The 12,129-nt window shown below is 35.4% G+C and overlaps 1 protein-coding gene across 2 annotated transcripts in view; it reads right to left on the bottom strand.

Moving 5' to 3' along the window:
• Positions 1-12,129, bottom strand: part of unm_sa1614 (un-named sa1614) — a 37,304-nt gene that overhangs the window by 14,926 nt on the left and 10,249 nt on the right. For both annotated transcript variants that reach the window (XM_079858229.1, XM_079858230.1), the window contains exons 5-14: positions 11,667-11,716; positions 10,628-10,757; positions 9,374-9,459; positions 8,872-8,947; positions 6,112-6,198; positions 4,414-4,514; positions 4,069-4,138; positions 2,805-2,892; positions 2,237-2,285; positions 672-835 (exon numbers count right to left, since the gene is read on the bottom strand). In XM_079858229.1, coding sequence (XP_079714355.1) covers positions 672-835; positions 2,237-2,285; positions 2,805-2,892; positions 4,069-4,138; positions 4,414-4,514; positions 6,112-6,198; positions 8,872-8,947; positions 9,374-9,459; positions 10,628-10,757; positions 11,667-11,716 — 901 coding nt within the window. The remainder of the gene's footprint in view (positions 1-671; positions 836-2,236; positions 2,286-2,804; positions 2,893-4,068; positions 4,139-4,413; positions 4,515-6,111; positions 6,199-8,871; positions 8,948-9,373; positions 9,460-10,627; positions 10,758-11,666; positions 11,717-12,129) is intronic.

The raw sequence follows: 12,129 nt of genomic DNA, 5'->3' as shown, positions 1-12,129 counted from the left end.
TACATCTGCAAGATGTATTTTTAGAGTGTTTGCTCATCTGCAATACGTCTCCAGGACGTTTCCTGTTAGATGTCATATAGACATTTAGAAGATGTCTTTAAGATGTTTAAGATTTAGAATGTATGTAAAACTGCTTTTTCTAAGACGTTTATCAGATGTTTTTACACATCAGATGCTTTCCAGATTAACAGATCTTTAGCAGACATCTTACAGATGTACCTGTGAAGATATTTAATTTTCAATAAAATGTATAACCATATACATTCACCGCAAGATAGTCCGTTCTAGAATTCACTACTTTAACAACAAGACCAGTCGATGTAGGCCTAGCTGTTGTGGAAAAAACTAATAAAGAAAACCAATCATAGCAGGCAGATATCGTTCTCCCCTCCACCATGTTCAAAGTTATGGCATGCCCAACTCAGAAACCCGGGTATCAAAATGATCTCCAAGTTTCCCATTATTAAATACGACTTGAGAGGGCGTTCATGCCCAATTTCTGACAAGGAAACTCCTTGTGCATACCTCCACTGACACAACGATAGTGAGATAGTTGTCCTCCTGGACACTAAATGATTAGCATATTCATGTACAATGATATTTTCAGTGAGAAAACATCATAGCACATGTCCAGAAACATTTGTGCTACTGTAAAGACTTTATTTGTGTACCTGTGGCCCCGCAGTCGCAGCAAACGTTGTTTCCAGGAATGCGGCGAATATCCTCAGTGATAGATCGTGTCAGATCCTCCACGCTGTTCTCCCCACTTGTCCTCCTCTCATCCAGAGCCACATTTAGAGCCTCCTGCTTACTGTTTGTCAGCACTGATATCCACCTGATATTTTTAGGAAGGTGCAATAACAAATACAACCATTAGAGGGCGACAAGAAACTTCAGATCAAATTTCCAGGTGGCATGCGCATAGGAAAGTCATTTGCGACTAATAGATCCAGCTCTCTGAGAGGTCCGTTCATTTGCAATCAATGAGAAAATGCCCTTGATTACAGCTCAGGGAATTTTGTAAACAGTGCACAGGCTTTGCGTAGGCTACTTCTAGTCAGTGAATACACTCTCTAGGATTCATTTCTGAAAAGCTGCGGTATAATGCGACTATCAATTATCTTTTCTCTTGCTCCTCTTCAACTCTGACATTTAGCTGAAGATGGAAGCCTGGGTTGTGATCTGACATGAGAAGCACTTCAATCATCATACATGCAGCCACATCTGAGGAAGAAATGTTACATATTTCTCTTTCTCTCCAAGAAAGGAGGCTCTGTTCCTCTGTCAAGATGGAAAGGTCAAATCGGAAGAGGTGTGTGTGCTGAAAATTATACAAGCTCTTTCCTATCTGACGGCCTCTACACATTCTCATCTGACGGTCACATGAGTGGACTGAGACTCGGGCAGATCAGTGTCTGGAAGAATAAAGGCTTTTCTCTTTAATGAGACCATGCAATCAGAATCAGTTTTTTGTGGCTTTTAGTTCATGTCTGTGAGCTTTAAGGTCATCTTTATTCTGCATGGTGTACAGTGACAAAATGCACTTTTTAGCAGATATACACGAATGTTTAAGAGTTTGGGGTTGGTAAGATTTTTTGTTATTTTTGAAAGAAGTTTCTTATGCTCACAGGAATATTTTGAAATGTTATTATAATTTTATATAACTTTTTCACACATGAATATATTTCAAAACGTAGTTTACTCCTGTGTTATCAAAGTGGCATTTTCAGCATCATACCTCCAGTCTCATGATCCTTCAGAAATTATTCTAATATGCTGATTTGATGCTCAAGAAACATTTCATTTTACAAAAAACATTGATTTATTATGCATTTATTCTGGTTTAAGTCCAATCAGATGCTTTCAAGAATGAGAATGTCATGCCCCTTAATAACACCTGCAACCAATTAGCAAGTATAAAAAAATCGTTCTCTAAAGCCTGTTGAGAATTTAAATAAAAAGCCCTTTCAATAGGAAATACATTAATACATAATTTAAAAAGATCTCTGTATTAATTTAAGATACATTTTGTGCATAGTTATAAAAAATGTATTATGAATAATAGTTTGTATTGCTTTTTATTGTTTGGATTTATGTGCAATTATGTCAAAATTACTCATTGAGGTACATAAATGCTTGAGTAGGTTGTTTAAGGTTGAAACAAACCAAATAGTGTGATTTAAACAGTTTGCGTTTCAAGTATTTATTGCTGTGAATAAACAAAAGAAATACTTACGCCACACAATCAGACTCATCATCAGCCAGAAAATGGTAAGTGCGATTATCTATAAAAAATGTTTTAAAAGAAAAAAACACACACACACACACTCATTAATCCTTGTAAATTCACAATTTATCATCAGCTGGCACCAGCTAACATGTAATCAGCAAACAATCAGGAGAGATTAAACAGGTTTGAGGTCCTTTGTTAAAATACAAGTGGCAGGAATGAACAAACAATTGTGCTCAAGTGCAAATGGTGAATTTAAATTGTCACCTGCTTTCAGAACAACCTGCATTTGTTTCAAGGACTCTAGTATTGTATCGCAAAATATTTCATGATTGTTGCATAACGTAATAATGACACAAGAGACCTGAGGCCAGAATAATGCATGGACGCATGCAGATACAATTATGCAGTTCACTTCACTAAAAACAGCCTGAGGCTGGTTCGCTTCAGCTTGGTGTGAAGATCCTGAAATCTACCTTTGATATTTCTTTCTCAATTATATATCACATGGGAGAGTGTGTGATGGACCGAACGCTTGGTTGGGGAATGCTGAGAGAGTGCGTGGTTAACTCACGTGAGATGAGGTCAAAGCATTTCTTGTCTTCCAGACTTGGTTTGACTTGGCAGGTGAGGAGGTTCAGTTTAGCTGGTGATTTATTAGGCTGCAATGAAGGGATAGCACATCACTACAGTCTGTCTAGTGCAATTTTGTGTACATCTCAATTGTATTGTGTGCATATCAGCATTGGTTTCGGCCATTGAGAATGCAGCTAAACATCATGAAAGTATAAAATATAAAATAATAATATAAATATTAAAAAAATATGTATCATATAAATACATATAAGTAAAAGTAATGAATAAATAAATACATACACTACTATTCAAAAATACGTGGTCAATAGGATTTTTAAAAAATAAATTAATTTAATTTAGCAAGGATGTATCTAATTGATCGAAAGTGACAATAAAGACATTTATAATGTTACAAAAAATATATTTCAAATAAATGCTGTTCTTTTGAACTTTCTGTTCCTCAAAGAATGATGAAAAATGTATCGAATGTATCACATATGTTTCTTAAGCAGCAAATCAGCATATCAAAATGATTTCTGAAGGATCATGTGACACTGAAGACTGGAGTAATGATGCTGAAAATTCAGCTTTGTCATCACAGGAATAAATTATATATAAAATATAGAAATAGTTATTTAAAATTGTAATATTATTTCACAATATTACAGTTTTTACTGTATTTTTGATTAAATAAATGTAGCCTTGGTGAGACAATTGTACATAGTCTATAAACTATTAATGAACCATAAACTATTTGTAAATGAAAATGTGTACAGTTATGTTGGTCAGTGAAAACATTGGAAATCTTTTCTTTGTACTTTTGTCAGTTAAAAAAAGGTTCAAGAGAATTAACAAATCACAGACTGTGAATTTTACTGCATTTTACAAAATGTCCCAACTTTTCTGGAAATGGGGTTGTACTTCATTACTGTATATTATAAAGTGTTCAGTATATGTTTGGGTGGGTTTCTGTCTTGTCTGTCCCAGTTTCATGTATTTCAGTTAGTTTACTGGTTACTCTTGGTTTTATTAGTGTTTGCAACTGTCATTGATTATGTGATTAGTTTAGTCTGTGTATTTAAGCCTGTGTTTCTTTCATTTCATTGTCCGTTCTCGTTACAGCTCTTTGTTCTACTAAAACGTTGTGCTTTCTCCTTGCAACCACACGTGACATTTTGAATGTATGACATTTTTTCACAGAAACCAGCAGAAGGAAAAAACTGTATGCTGCTGTAGTTGCAGAGAGTGATGTGAGTACTCACGGTTCCATGAGCAATGGTAAGATAGCAGTTCTGCACAGAACATTTCCTCTTCTGCCACATCTTCCTCAACCTATCAGAGAAATGAGATTACGGCACAGCATTTTCCTCAATCATCACAAAGCTATACAGTGAATGCAGTGACAGATCTGTGTGTAACTCCCGGGACAGCGTGTCCTACCACACATGAATAATTTGAAATGAAGGGCTAACAGAGCACTTCCAAAAGCATTTATCAGGGAAATCTAAATGAAAGTGTGGATTATACGTCATGCTTGAAGAATGCATGATCCGGGAACAGAAATTCAATAATATCATGACCATTTGCTACAACGTGAATTCATTTACCCATCACTTCTCTTGTAGAGGTAGCCTGATTTCTCTGTGCCATATTGCTTGTTGCCTTGAAGCTGATGCATGCTGTACACGGTCTGTCTGCTTAGAGAATCCTGAACAACAGAAGAATAAACTGGAAAGTCATGGTTTGTTTATACGTGGCCCCCAAAAAGCTTTTTTGATTTCCATTGCCTCTATGCATGGGCTTTTGCACACAGCAGCTTAAAGGGATAGTTCCTGTATTATTTATTTTATGTATTTATTTTTGTGAGAACAAAATAGAAGACGTTTAGCAGAATGTTCTCACTTCTCTTTTTCATATAATAATGGGAACAGGGGCTTTCAACTAAAAAAAATGACAAAAAAGCACTATAAAAGTACCATAAAATTAGTCCACATGACATTTCCGATTTGTTAGGTCACAGTTTAATTCTATGGAAAAGAACAGTGAGAACATTCTGCGAAATACTAACACTGAGGGGAATTACTGGCTCACAAGGTTAATACATGCAGGACACGCACAATAGATGAATATCACTCATGCCGTGGGTACAAATTTAATAATAAAAAAAGGAATATTCTGTGTTAAATTATGTCAACAGAAAATAATGAAATGATGTCAACAGGAAATAGATTCAAATATCCAAAATTCTGTAATAACATTTTTAGAATGTATAAATGATTATAACAATAATATAATTACAATGGACATCTATGGGGCAAGAGTACAAAGATAGTGTAGTGTTGAAGTCGACAGCATACCGTTGAAAGCTTAACTTGTGTTTAACCTGGAATATATCCAAAATATCAACAGCTTTCAGAAACAAAAACATGAAAATTTGATTTTTATATTCCTCGTGAGAATGTCACACTATAATGCACATGCTAATTTTTTCAACTAAAGTGAGAAACATGAGGTGACAGTTCGCATGCATGTGTTTATGAGTAATTAGGGCAGCTCGATAACATCACATGATAATTTAAAAAAACATCTCAACTTACTCTCCTGGACTGCTGTTTTGTCAGTGAAGCATTTAGAAAAAACGATTTTGTTAATAGCTGCTCTTCACAGTCATTCCAAGCACTTAAAAAATTGTTGTGGAAGATGATTGACAGTAACAAATATATTGACCCCCCTCCACCATTATGCCATTAAATACCTGAGTAAGACTAACAAATTACTCCATAAGACCCTATCTATTTATTACCCTGACAAGTAATGTATACTGCCATGCACTGCAACATAACATGCTATTGATTTTTGTGAATCAATAGTGGTGGGTGACCTCTGAAACAGGAAAAACAGAACACGGCGGTGGATTAAACATACCGCAGTCCTATGCAATACAAAACTGAACACAGACCCACAGTGTATTGTATGTACTGCTCACTGCAGACATCCTACGTGAAAGAAAAAAAAAAAAAGAAAAAAGAAAAAAAAAAAAATATATATATATCTCAGTGTAGGTTTATCTTTGAAAATCAGCTTACTGAGAAATAGCCATTATGCCCCGGTATCTCCATGCATATAAGCCTTCAATTAAACAATGTGAGATCATATCCAGAGGAAGTGTTAGAAAATCCTAAACTGAACAGCAAGGAGTGTAAGAGGTGAAAATCAGCATGAGAAATTTGTGCAAGTGCTGAAGCGGGAAAAATGTGTGTGTAAACGGAGCGGGAATGAAGTGTAAATAGAGTGTCAATCTTTACCTCTTTGAATTCGGGCTGTAGAGCAGGTCTGAGCTGATCTCTGAGAGAACAGAGCTGTCTCTTCTCCTCATCCTGCTTATGTTTGATCTGTATAAACACACACACACACTCTTAAATTCCTCTAAACACATCCTACACTTCCTATCCTCCTTGTACATTCCTCCAGCCGTGTTTTTCTAAGCATGATTACTTAAGCTTTAGTTGAGACAATTGCCCTTTCATTAAGTTGTCTGTCACTCACAACATAACTGCAGCTGAAAGAAGCCGTCTGCTTTACCCTCCACAAATTTGCCCTTAAATGGGATTTACTGTTACCAACTGCTTACAGTGCTGATTTCCTCCCTGATTGTGTCAGCATGAGGTAGATCGGCGGAGGCTGGTAACCTTGATGCGCCGCGATCCAAGCAAACAAAAGCCACACTGTCGTGGTTCTTCAAGGTCTAGAGTGAAATCTATGATGTTAGCTGCCAAGGCAACATTTCTCATTTTCGTTTAGTTTCCATTTTTCATCTAATGTTTAAATGTGATTTCAGCTTTATTTCACACACATACAATATATAATATACATACAATAGTTTTAGTCAACAGTAATAACCCTGGTTGCTAGATATTTTAGAGAAAATGTGTATGCTTGTTACCAGGTCAAGCAACTAAATCAGCAGGCTAACCAGTTTAAACAGCAGTTTGGCCAGACTAGGAGTCCAGATAGACTAGCTTAATCTACATCAGGATAGTTTAAGATGGGTTTTTCAACAGGATGCAGTTTATTATCTTTTATTAACACCTCTAATACTTAGTGTTGGGTATGTCACTCAGTTAATTACATCTTCAATAGTGTAATTATATTACTGTCCTAATTTCTCTATTACATTACTTATTAATTACAGTCTTCCTATGTCAACCTCGACCAGTTGAACAATACAAGGATAGACATGAAACTGCTCTTTTCATTCTTTCAAATAAATAATATAAAATTGAATAAATTATTCTTGAACTGACCAAATTATTTAAAGGGAGAGGGTTACATTAAAAACATAAATGTTTATGTTAAATGCACTACTGTTTAATATAGAATTGTTGATAACATTTTATTTTACAGTGTCCTTGTTACATATGTTACATGTACTTACTGTAGTAATAACAGTAAATTATTTTAAGGTGCATAATTACATGCAACTAACCCTCAACCAAACCCTAATCCTACCCTAACCCTAGAGTAAGTACATGTAGTTAATTAATATTACTCAGTACTTAAATATATAATTACACTGTAACAGTGACACCTTAAAATAAAGTGTAACCGAATTGTTTTATAGTCTATAATGCAATTACATCAGAAGTAACTTTAATTAAATGAAAGAAAAATTAAAAGTAATCCTTTGCTTTACTTTTTTTTTTTTTTTTTTTTGCTTTAAATACAGTAATTAATTACTTAGTAACGCATTGTATCCCAACACTGCTAACACTTCAATGTGAGTCACTTGGTTATATCAGTATGGTTGTACACGTATTGAGATGATCGACTTAACTATTTTTAGCCAACAAACTATTGATCTGGGCTGACAATATAAAGCACAAGGAGATGAAGGAACATTGTTAGCTTGGGGGATGATGGGATACCATAAAGATGCAGAACAACTGCCCTAAAGTCATTCGCTGCTCAGCATGAGCAATCTACTCTCTGAGATTGAGATATATTTGGCTGAGAATGAACAAAGGATGCAAAGGATCCTCAGCACTTTTCAATTTAAAAATAATGACCTTGCTTATGGGATGGTATATGAAGAAATATTAATACACTAGGGGACTGTAGGACAGCATGGACTGAACGATCAGGGGCAATATCATGCTCATCCTGAGCTTCATTGCTGCGAATTAAGTTGTGCTCTGAATACCGATTAGCCCGCTCTGCCACATGAACACACACACTCAGGGCTGATCCTGTTTGTCTGAATGGATTTTGAGTATACAGGGCCTTAGCTATCAAATCGCTTGACAGATGATGTACAGGTGATCTGTCTGAATTATTTCACGGCAGTTTGGTTTTCAACGCCTTTCAATGCATTCTGACCTTTTCTACAAGTGAGCCATTACTCCCTAAAGGGTAAATAGTTTTAATTTAAAGGTCAGTTTAATATAATGATGCTATAAAAAGTAGAGCTGACAAGCGCTATTTGGACAATTCTTTACTATTTCACATTAAAGTGTTAATCATGTTACAGTACGATATGAAAGGAAAGGGATGGAATATGGTGGGCAATTAATAATAATAATAATGTAATTTAAATTATAATTTTTTATAATATTCAGAATTAGTAATAGTAATTGTAAGGGTTATGTTTGCTTTCATTGAGTTTTAGTTCAGTTTTCCCTGTTCTTGCTTTGCCTGGGTTCTCATTCATTGTTAGTTTCCTTTGTTTCTAATTGAGTTACAGACCTTCCTTTTAGTTCATTAGCTTGTATATATATATTACATTTCATTATTTACATTAGCATTACAAAGTAGTTTGGTTAAACCTGTCGCCGTCTGTTTGAGGTTTGAGTATTTTGTATAGGAAGCCTTAGGCAGCACAAAAGCATGAATGAAAGCATAGAAAAAAAAACACTTTAGAGGGCCGTTCACCCTGATTTCTTCCACTTTCGTAAGTGTGTTTGTGGCTTTTTGTCATTGTAAGGTGGGATTTGAGCCACAGCATGTCATCTCCCCCATACGTTAAGAACATTTGTGTGCAAGCAGCAAGCATGGGTGGAATCACTCACAGCGCTCAGCTGTCCCGTAAAGACCTCAATGTACTGCTTCAGCTTTTCCGTTGCAGTTAGACACTCCTGAAAGAAACTGACAGGAGAAAGCAATTTTAATCACAGATCCCGTAACAAAACAGCATTAATTGTCAAGGCTGCATCCCTTCCCCTCTCGCTATTCTTTCAATGGTTTCTCATCCTCTCAAATTCCAGTCACACTTAAAACAGCGTGACAGACTCGAGCATGGAGGGATGTGACTATAAAGCATGCATTGAACACTGATGGTGTTGGTGCCAAGCAGGCACAGGTGCACTGCCTGGCCTAGAGATTTCTCCTAACACGGATGACTTTGTTCATTTTGCCATGGTCTGGTTCCTTTCATTGGACGACTCTGTTGTGGGGGACTGATTATATTGCTTTACGAGGACTTTTCATCTGAAGGATTGTTATATATCTATAGAAATGCATAATAAACTTCCAAAACCTTTAAAAAAAATCACAGTTTTATCACAGACTTACTTGCACTGAGAGTGGTAGTGTTTGATGAGGTTCTGTAGCAGGTCTACTCCTTTCTTGGTCTTAATTTCATTTACTTTGATGAGGTACTGTTTAAGAGGAAAACAGATGAGAATAGAAAAAAGAAAACAGTTATTTTAGATAGTAATAATATTTCACAATAGTACTATTTTACTGTATTTTTTTCTTTCTTTTTTTGAGCAAATAAATGCAGCCTTGGTGAGATTTAGAGACGTTTTTCATAACCATTAAAAAAAATTACCGACCCCAGAATTTTTGTAGTGTAGGTAGGTTGTGTGTAGATATACATACAGTCAGAGACTGTTTAGAGCAGTGGTTCTCAACCAGGGGCCCGGGGCCCACTAGGGGGCCTCAAGATGCATTAACATTATTTAAAATAAGACAAAACAAGCATTAAAAAAAGCTAAAACAACTCAAAATCAAGATATTTCTGTAACTGTCTTGTTCTGTTTTGGTTTCATTTTCATTCTGTCCACTCTGCTGCTTTTTCTGGGTTCAGTTTGTTTGAGTTTCTGTTTAGTTTCTATGATTTCTGATTGGATTAAGTTCACCTGTTGTTCATTTAGTTACCTTGTTATCTCTGTGCATTTATACCCTTAAAGTTTCCTTTGGTCATTGTTCCGTGTCGTCTCAGTATTATGTGGTTAAGTTATTCTTTTCTCCTGTGTGGTTCCTCATAAAGATTATGATTAAAAGACTGTGTATTTTGTACTCCTCATCTTTGTGTTCTCATTACAGACAAATAGCATGACAGATTCTTATTATTTGGTCATTTTTAAAATGAAAATACATACTTCTAATTAGGCCAAGCTCTAAAATGTTTTATTGGGTTGAAATTGTGAGTGAAAGGGCATTGAAGTAAAAAAGGTTGACATCTACTGGTTTAGAGACTTTCAACTGGGGTTAAAAACATTATTATATGGACAAAAACTCAATAATTTTAATTCATAATGGAGAGTTTAGCCTTTATTTATTATTTATTTTTGAGAACAATGTCCCACTTTATAATATCACACTTAATTATTTTTTCCACACAGTTTACTGGTATCATCATATTCGCCCATGCTGGGCATCAAAAAGTTTGAAAACCCCTGGTTTAAAGTAATAGTAACCTAGGAAATGTTTTTGCCATTCAAATTTACCGACAATAACACAGATGAGCTGATCTCAGCATTAATCTAACAGCATCAGTCATGTTCCTCTACAGCAGCTTACACAAACACAAGCGGATCTTACTTCACACATCTGTAGCTGGAACATCCTGCGCTCTTTCTCCATCTCTTCTGCAATCTCTCCTCCGCTCACCTCTGTGCGCACCATACCGTACTGCTTCGCCAGTTCCCTCTTCTCTTTCTCGATCTTAGTGCTGAAGGGGACAGAAAGCATATGACAGTGTGGTCATGACTTTTGTATTGTGTAGTACTACATAACAGAAAACTGATGGTATGTGTCTGATTTTTGGTTACAGAAAATTAGAAACACAATACAAAAGTATTGTAAGAGAAGTGAAGCGAGACACTTACGAGAATTACAATTAAATGAAGAACAGAGATTAGAAGGAGCAAAATAACGATACAGGAAGTGCTGAAAGGATCTCTGGTAACAATTAAGGATCAGGAAGTTAGATTAGAAGGTCATGGGTTTTCAATATTGCTATGTTAAACCTATAACTTACAGTTTTTAACTTAAAAGTTTTTTTTTGTGCTTACTAAAAGATTACAATTACAACTAATTGTGATGAATCTCTTTTTTATACATTTGTGTAGATGGAAATATTCACACTTTTACAAAAAAAAAATTTAATTTCATAGTATTAATGTTTTTGCTACATGATATCCATTATAATATGTGCAAAAAGGACTATATTTCTGATTTGGTATCCATGAAGGAACATGTTGGGAAATATACTGGTTTAAACAACCATGTCTTGTAATAAAGGTGTGAAGAAATATGTGAAAAGGAGAACAAGTGAAAGTGACTGTGATCCTGCAGTGAATATGTAACACGTGACATGAGGCACAGAAAATATATCCTACACAGTTTCTAAAATTGGTTGTTGTTTGAAACACACACACATACACATACACACACACAGAGAGAGAGAGACACTGTCGTGACAGAGACCAGAGATTAAATGTTTTCTTTTTGTCTTTCTTATTTTGAAGCTTTTGCAATATCTCAACTAATGAATCAAAATAATCCAACACTCAGTGGGTGTCAAACAACACAGGCACAAATGGCCTAATTTAAAACCAGTGTTATAAAAAGCACTCACAATTTATTTTCATAATCTCTCCATGCTTTGTCAAAGGGCTTTTTCAGGTCCTGACAAGATGAAAAGAAGGAGTTAGAACAGAGTCAGACTTACATCATCTTACAGTAAAAGACGGGATTCGAGACAGAATTAAGAGAAGTCATCATCTGTCTTATTACCATCTGCTCACATTAAACACTGTGCTTATGGTAATGATCTATGTAATGGATTTCTGCTTGTAGAGGCAGAGAACACGTCTTGTTGCCTTCTGGGATATAATATCCAGTGCATCTCATTTGCATCATATACTGTATACTGGAACACTAACACAGCAACAAAAGTAAGTAACATGGTACTATGTTTTTTGGACTTGGTACAATTGTCATTTCCTCTTTTTGGGGTACCATGGTATAAGAATATGGTAATCATTCACTATAATGGTATAAAACATGTCCTGGCAAACGTAATATTTATACAAATATTT

The sequence above is a fragment of the Squalius cephalus genome (genome assembly GCF_949319135.1).
Source record: "Squalius cephalus genome assembly, chromosome: 22".
Lineage (NCBI taxonomy): Eukaryota > Metazoa > Chordata > Actinopteri > Cypriniformes > Leuciscidae > Squalius > Squalius cephalus.
This window is presented reverse-complemented; position numbering and strand designations above follow the sequence as displayed.